General features: G+C 40.2%; 1 protein-coding gene across 1 annotated transcript; it reads left to right on the forward strand.

The window, feature by feature from the left end:
- Positions 1 to 1,140: 1,140 nt before the first annotated feature.
- Positions 1,141 to 5,298, forward strand: LOC137975583 (uncharacterized). Its single transcript, XM_068822698.1, has one exon. The coding sequence runs from the start codon at positions 1,215 to 1,217 to the stop codon at positions 3,459 to 3,461; it is 2,247 nt and encodes a 748-aa protein (XP_068678799.1). The 5' UTR covers positions 1,141 to 1,214; the 3' UTR covers positions 3,462 to 5,298.
- Positions 5,299 to 7,617: the final 2,319 nt, after the last annotated feature.

The raw sequence follows: 7,617 nt of genomic DNA on the forward strand, positions 1-7,617 counted from the left end.
TGTATTCCATTTAAGTTCCCACACGTGGAGAAAACTGATAAGGAAGGCTGAGTCACGGATTTGATTGTTTCCACGGAAACATCTCCGAGCAAGACAAGACAGCTGGCAATGCAAAAATAACACAAAGTTTTCCGCAAGGCTGTTTTAAAATTTTGTATTGCTCGTCGCTAGCTGAACGGTTTCATCCAGAGAGAGAAAGAGAGAGGGAGAGAGAGTTATTATTTTCCTTGCAGCCTGGGGAAGCAATATAATAACGAACTCAGGTTTTGCGACACTGAACAAACTTCGTCCACGCTGTTTACACAATCATTCGTAGTCTTATCCCAGAACTATCTCGATGACACAGAAATTAATTTCTGTAAACAAATTAATTGTGTTGCATACAGTAGATATTGAAAACGAAATGAATTGCAACGAGGTCGTTTTTTCTCAGTAACTTTTCACGCATTCCAGTTTTCAAGGGACAACAAACGTAATCGCGAGTGAACTGAGAAAAATATTTAAGGTGAAATATTTTAAACTTAGATTTGCCTATTCATGTTAGTGTTAATTTACATTTTAAACATTGTGTTTTCAAAGCTTCATCTCCTGTATACAACAATTTTTAATGTACTCTTTGTCGAGGGTTGTTTAAAAACAACAAAACCGAAGTGATCGTTAACGTGGAAAACTGTCAGATACTGATATGTGCTACTCGCTTCCCCCCTCAGTTTCTTCTGTTGTGTTCTGTTTTAAATATATCACAGAACAACCACGAAAGAACTCTGACATGGTTCCCTGATAGATTATTACGTTATCGTTTCCTTTCACATACGCTACCATATTAATTTTATAGTCAAACCGGTTGATTGCTTCAGACAACACCGAGACGTTACATTCTTGCGGTCGGTTTTAACTTAAGGTAAATTTGCATTTTGGGCTTTGAAAACAAAGAAACTGAAACTTGTTCAAATGTCCCACTGATTGGTTGGCTGAATGTGTTAATTATTTAAGCTGTTAATTGGCCGTTTCTCAGCTTAAGAGGACCTTGGCTTCACAAAAGGCACGCTTCGATAAAACCTTGTAAAATATTGACAATGTTGCGAGAGCTTCGATTCGTTGCTGCCTAGCGATGCAATCAGGCAGTTTCTGTGGAACTCGATGCAGGTAATCGAAAATTGTAAACATATTCATTGTTGACAAACCGATCTGCCGAAGGTCGTAAAATTTAAAACATGAGAGTTTTCGTGCTTTATAAAGGCAGCAGACATTTGGTAGATGTCGCAGTTGGTCAAACAGTGAGCGATATCAAAGGTATACTCCGAAAGAAATTTGATCTGGATACAGTACAGAATGAAGATGGAGAAAATGATATGTTATTGACACTTAACTATGCTGGATCGAACTTGGAGGATGACTGGGTGTTTACAGACATAAGTATTCCACCAGGAGCTACTCTTCGATGCGAGCTTGTGGAAAACATCAAGACGTATTTAAATGTGAACTGTTCGTATTCCAACGAAACGCTCCAATTCAGCGAGTGGTTTGATGTCTGGGACACGAAAGTTGGCGATCTTAAAACGATGATTACTGAGAAAACAGGTTTACATGTTAGTGTATTTCGACTCGTTTCCCCGGAAGGGAAAGAGATGTACGATTGTCATCCACTGAAAAAGTACTTCGTTGATTATGGAGATACCATTCTGTTAGAGACTTGGAATGGCTGGGGCAAGTTCCTTCGGGCGGCGACTTTGGGTCAGCTTACGCCAACTTTGAAACACATGGTTAGTATTAACGACGACCCGTTAGTCTGCAAGTACCAGCTTCGAGTCGCGTTATTCATCGCAGCACATTTTAACTACTCTCAACTCGCAGCCCAGCTCATCAAAAGCGGTGCCCGATGTGACGAGCCGGTTGGGCAACATCCTGTCAGAGAGTGGTGCAACAAAGATGTTCACCCGGATCACCTGAAAACTCCCGTTCACGAAGCGGCGCAGCAGGGAAGCTTGAACTGTTTACAAAAATTTGTCCACCACAACTACGCGTGCATCCTTGTCAAGGATATTAATGGCCTGACTCCGTGTAACATCGCACGGCGGTACAACCAAACGGAATGTTTTAAGCTCTTAATAGCCGAACAGTTTCGCTCTCGAAGCACGTCCGGGTTGTCGCTTGGGATTTATTGGCGCGTACGGAAATGGTGCGAACGTGCAAGAGACAGAGCAATTGTGTTCCATAAGCACTCACCAAATCCTCTGTTGCTCGAAATGGAGCACAGAAATTCCCGAAATGCGGTAGTTGGGCAAAAAGTTCAAGTTGATGGGTTTGGAGAAAATATGCAAACTGGTGCCTCTAAGTTACAGCTTTCTATGGCGCTAAAAAGCAATAAAAACAAGGGTTTGACAGGTGTGGAAGCGAATGCGAGAATGAAATCAATACGCGATGCGGAGAATTTTACAGAAAACGATGTTTTCCAGTCTTTGACCTATACTGCGAACGAAGATGTCGCTGCCATTGCGGTGAATAGTGCTATTTCGAACGAATCCGCTGCGGAAATTGCTAATATCACTAAAAAAAGACTCATCAGCGCGAACTGCTCGCTTCCCATTGTTCACAAAATTGCACATCACCATGGAGAAACTTCGGACCCAGAAACCTCCGTAAACGAAAAATTGCAAATTAAGAAAGAAAGTCAAACGAAACCCACAGCCTTGTCGAAGAATCACTACAAGGCGTACAGGTGGAAAGAGGCGGATGTTTCGAACAAGGAAGTTCAAAGCGAAGTGGCTTGTTTTTGTCAAGAACACAAAGAGAACAATGAAAAACGTCCGCAGCCTATCGAAAAGATTAACGACCTGCCATTGATCAAGACAAACACCAGTTTGGTTGGTGCAAACAAAAGCGACAAGATGCCAAATATTCAAATTCGCGATGATTGCGGTGAAACCAGAACTCCTGAAGAAAGGAAGCGTGACTTTTTTGTCACACAAAAGGCTGCGGTCAACTTAGAAAGTCGACGCAACAAGACCGAAATAAGTGATACCAAAGAATTTGATACCAACAAGGAATTAGAAAAAATACCACTGATAAATCCAGTCAATGCAAGTTCGAATTATTCGAGATCCGATGACCCTCACTTTAAGTTAAAATCCGCCAAAAGTTCAAAAAGCGATGGAGAACTAATTAAACACCGAAGAAGTCGTTCTTTGTCCTCAACGAGGCACCGTCCGAGCTCTAATTTAACTGGGCGCCGCAGGGCTTCGTCTAACGAAGAACTGAGCCTGCAGTTCATGCGCATGTTTAATAGAGTCACTGGACACGACTTGCGCGAGGCTGCTAAGGAGAGCATGGATGTTGCGATGACTTTTCGAAAAAAGCGCTGGCTTCAACGGGTTAATATGGCGATTGAGTTTAATAATAACACTTTTATTAGACAGCTCGAAAGCTATAGAAGCAAACGCAAAGAATCACATGCCTCATAACGTATGCGTGATTATTCGGATCGTTTTCGTTCTACGTAGGAGAGCATGCGCCGTAGGGTTCTTATAGCCAAAAAATTCATTGGCAATTTGAACCTTTCGGCGCCTGCTCACTCCTCGTGCTAACATGAATGCACCAATTAGAGACGTTTTTGATTGTTCTTCAGGAAAACCAATGAGAAGACACTTTGTTTCAGGGTTCCCAAGAGCTCTTCTCTCCCTCGGTTGGTTCACTAAGGTGTGGGCTTCCGATTGTAGAAAACCACCTTCCATCTCATCTGCGTCTCACTAAAAAAATCAAAACAAAAAAAGCAAAACAAAAGAACATATTGTATCATGCCTTGATTCCGCAACTCACTCTTTTTGTTGGAGTCAAAATGGGACTGGGTTAAGCCCTTAGGGTAACGACAACCCAGCAACAGCTTTGCATGTTCTACGCACCTTATTCCAAAATGGCCGTCAGTTTAGTATTCTTTTCTTTGCTTGCAAATTAGCCCTTGTTGCCTCGTTCTTAAGCTGAAATTTCAAAACAATATTTCACCTTGAACGAGGCAACAAGGGCTAATTTGCATGCGAACAAAAGATTACTAAAATGGCGGCCATTTGGGAATAAGGTGTATGAGGGCATTAAACCGGTTGTGCTTCATTTCTTTGGTGACTTCTCCCAAAACGAGGTATCTATTACTTTGCATTTTAAGAACTATCTTTATTCCTGTGTAATCCATGTGAGCGTTATCCGTAGTGATGGAAATTGGCCCACACAACTGTGGACCAAGAAAAACTCTGACTAGGGTGGATCCATTTCCGTTACAAGGGCTTATGCTCAGATTGACCAAACGAGAATAAAGAGAGCACTTAAAATTAAATTACTCTCTAATAGATATCTTTTTGAAGTGTAAGTGCCACAGAACCCACGTTTCAAAATGTATCCCGGCTTTTCTGCTAAAAAAAGGACCACTTCCCGTATTAACAAAGACAATCTGTCAGCATCACATGAGATAATCCACCGTCTTCGAGAGGAACTCGAATGGCCCGGCTAGCTTTGGCAAAAACTAGTTTTCATTTCACGTGTGCAAGGGGTTGGAGTAATCGACATCCTAGAACATCATTCCTAAAGAACGCGGATTCATTTTCAGCGGTATTCGGTTCCTGTTTCTGTCGGAGTTGTCGTTTGGCAACTAAATAGTGATCACAGTCAGGCCAATAACCATTGCCTTGACGACCGACTGGCAGCCACTCACATTGGAACAGTTGAATTAGAACTCTGCTATATTGTTTTGTTCCAATAACTTAAAATCAATTGCAATTAAATCTCTGATTAGAATAATTTCTTTCTTTGCTCGGAGCCACTGTGATTGTAAACTTCCTTTTTAGGAACGTTGTGTCAAACTTCCAAAAGCAACATTTGGCGGACTGTCGCAAGATTTGTCCGAAAAAGACTTTGGAAATTCGAGCCAAACTCTGTCTGGAATGAGCACACAGGCCAGGCCTTAATTAAAGTGCGGTAATTATACTTTTGGAAAAAAGCCTGGTAAATTGTTTCCTTAAAAATTTTACTTTTGCTTTGTTTTTGCACAATTTGTGACCTGACCATTGCATTTGTCAAATTAACCTATCAGATGAGGGGAGAGACAGGAGTTGGGAACTTAAGCAACGGCATATACATATCGCTTAGCTCGATGTTTTACTTTTTTATCCCTTGACGAAGTGTCCCAGAACATTTAAACGATAAATTCATTTTATTCTGATGCTTTCCAACCTTGATGAAACAATGCATTTTTAAGACTTGTGTCAGTACTCGAACGAATGCATTTGTAAACAAATCCTCTAACCTTTCTCCTCTTGTTCCTTAGACGTTGTAGAGTTCGTACTGGTATTCTGCTGGGTTCACGATCACGTCTAAATGCACAACGATGTTTACGTGGATGCTCCTTTCGATTAACATCAGATACCTCATTTGATACATGATTCTTGATAGGTTCACTCATAAACATTCGCTCGTAAATTGATCTCTCGTAAAGTTCGTGGAGCGACGCAGTTCGAAAACGCTCAACGTCTTTTAGTGTGGATCTACCCCGAACGGTGTGTGCGTTTGTATGTGGTATGAGCGTATTTGGAATCATAGCATGGCGCTCTAACTTTTGACAACGACACCGCCTTTGTGCAAGCCATCAATTTCGTTCCCACTAGCTGTAATTCCTTTGGTCAGCAAGGGAGTACATTCCGCTGGACTAGGGTAACGCAGGCTGTTAGATTTCACGCATGCGCTTTACAGCCTCAACGGTGCTTTGTAACTGAACGTGGAAAACGAAGCCTAATTTGAAGAACTCCACAACTCAGCGATACAGCCCCTCAATAAGGGCAAATGCATTAATGATAACGAAAGTGGGGAGTACTACGGAGTATTACAGTAACTTCTAAATCCAGTATAATTTTCTTGACTACATGAGCATAATAAATCTCAAAAATAATACTGTAGTGGCAAAATAATTCATAGTAACTGAGGTTTAAGGCCTAACAAAAAAGGGAAGGGCAATATTATTTACTGTGAATCTCAGCTACATTACCTCTATAGTTATTTTGTTTTTTATTTTAAATTTATGATAATACGGCATGATGTTCTGTCGAGCAGGTTTTGTCATTTCAGTACTGTTGTTTTGTACTTTAAAAAATGTCCTGTTTGAAAGCCAGTATGTATCATAATTTTTCTCACTCCTTATTTGGGTCAACAACAATAACTATCATCATTGGTCCTGATGCTTATAGTAAAATATTATTTTAATAATACTATTCATTTGTTTTTGAGAAGGACTTTTTTTTGTTTTACAGTTTAAGTGTTTGCTGAAGAGTAAATAATATATTATTCAAGGAAAAGAATAGCTTGGGGAATAAGACAAAGTTGAGCCAACTTCTAAAGAATCTTCAATAGAAACTCTACTCTGGTTGATGGCCCTGAATATGGCCCTCACCTTAGTAAAGGTGTGGATCAATACAAGTATTGGTCTGAGAAGTATGCAAAGGATAAAAAAGTTATTTGTTCCTTGGACTTGTTGTTGTCTTGTTTCCCATTTCAAATGGAAAGCACCCAAGAAGAAAATTAGAAAACATTATTAGTTTGAGCATATCAACATGAATGATGAACACCTCTACAATTAATGGTTATTTCTTTGTGATCAGGTGGGTGTTGTAACACTGCCGTTGCTGTGGTGCCTCCTACAGGTGTTGTTTCTGTGTCATCGACAGCTATGTCTCTGCCCTCCTCATCCAGATCATCCTTCATTATCAGGAGAGAATGGATGTGATCCATACTTCATTTCCATTTGCCAATGTTTCGAATTGCCGATTTCCTGACCATAGCTTCGCGGAGGTTACCACAAAATGCCTACCAAGAAACAATACAAAGCAATTTGGCGTTATCGGTTATCATTTTTTAGTACAAAAACACAAGGTGTTATCAATGAGAAAACAAGACATTTTCAGTAAAAATATAACGCAGGGGAAAATATGGAAACACAACACAAAAAAATATATTTGTAAGCTTGTGTACTTTACCGTGACATTTCAGGAAACAATGTTGATGGAACTGGATTGTGTCATAACGTGATTATTCTTCCCAACTGTCAGTCGTGATTCATAATTACTTGTGATGTGATTCATTGCTTGCACAAGAGGCTTTTGCACGATATTGCTGACTCGAATTTCCGCTTCATCAATTGTACCTCCATTACAAGGTATAAATCATTTTGTACTGCAAGTACTTTCGCATTTATAAGAGTTTAGAAATCCGGAAAGTTCTTTCTGACAGGTAAATATAAAATTCTGAGCGCTGTGTTTGATATAGAATTCATTAACTGCGAATATACGTGACTCACGCATGAAGCTATCATGGCGGCAAGAATTTTCTGTGAGAGCGAGATCACACAAACTCGAGCATGCGCAGCTCATGACAGTGTTCCTTTAATTTTGGTTTCACGTCTACAAAACCAAAAAACAAAAAACCTGGTTTCCTCTTTTTGCTTGGTTGCTTCCCAATGTTTATTTCTAGTTTGTCAGCAATTTCGTGAGTTTAGCCTTGCATGAAATAGAAAGGGTCTCATTTCTACTACAAATTTTGCTCAGTAAAGGCCTACTGTAGCAACTGAATCATTTAAAAAAGTGG

Source organism: Montipora foliosa, chromosome 11, assembly GCF_036669935.1.
Source record: "Montipora foliosa isolate CH-2021 chromosome 11, ASM3666993v2, whole genome shotgun sequence".
Classification (NCBI taxonomy): domain Eukaryota; kingdom Metazoa; phylum Cnidaria; class Anthozoa; order Scleractinia; family Acroporidae; genus Montipora; species Montipora foliosa.

What these genes read in the sequence shown, in the direction of transcription:
- LOC137975583 (XM_068822698.1), top strand. Translation starts at nt 1,215, where the DNA reads ATGAGAGTTTTCGTGCTTTATAAAGGCAGCAGACATTTGGTAGATGTC.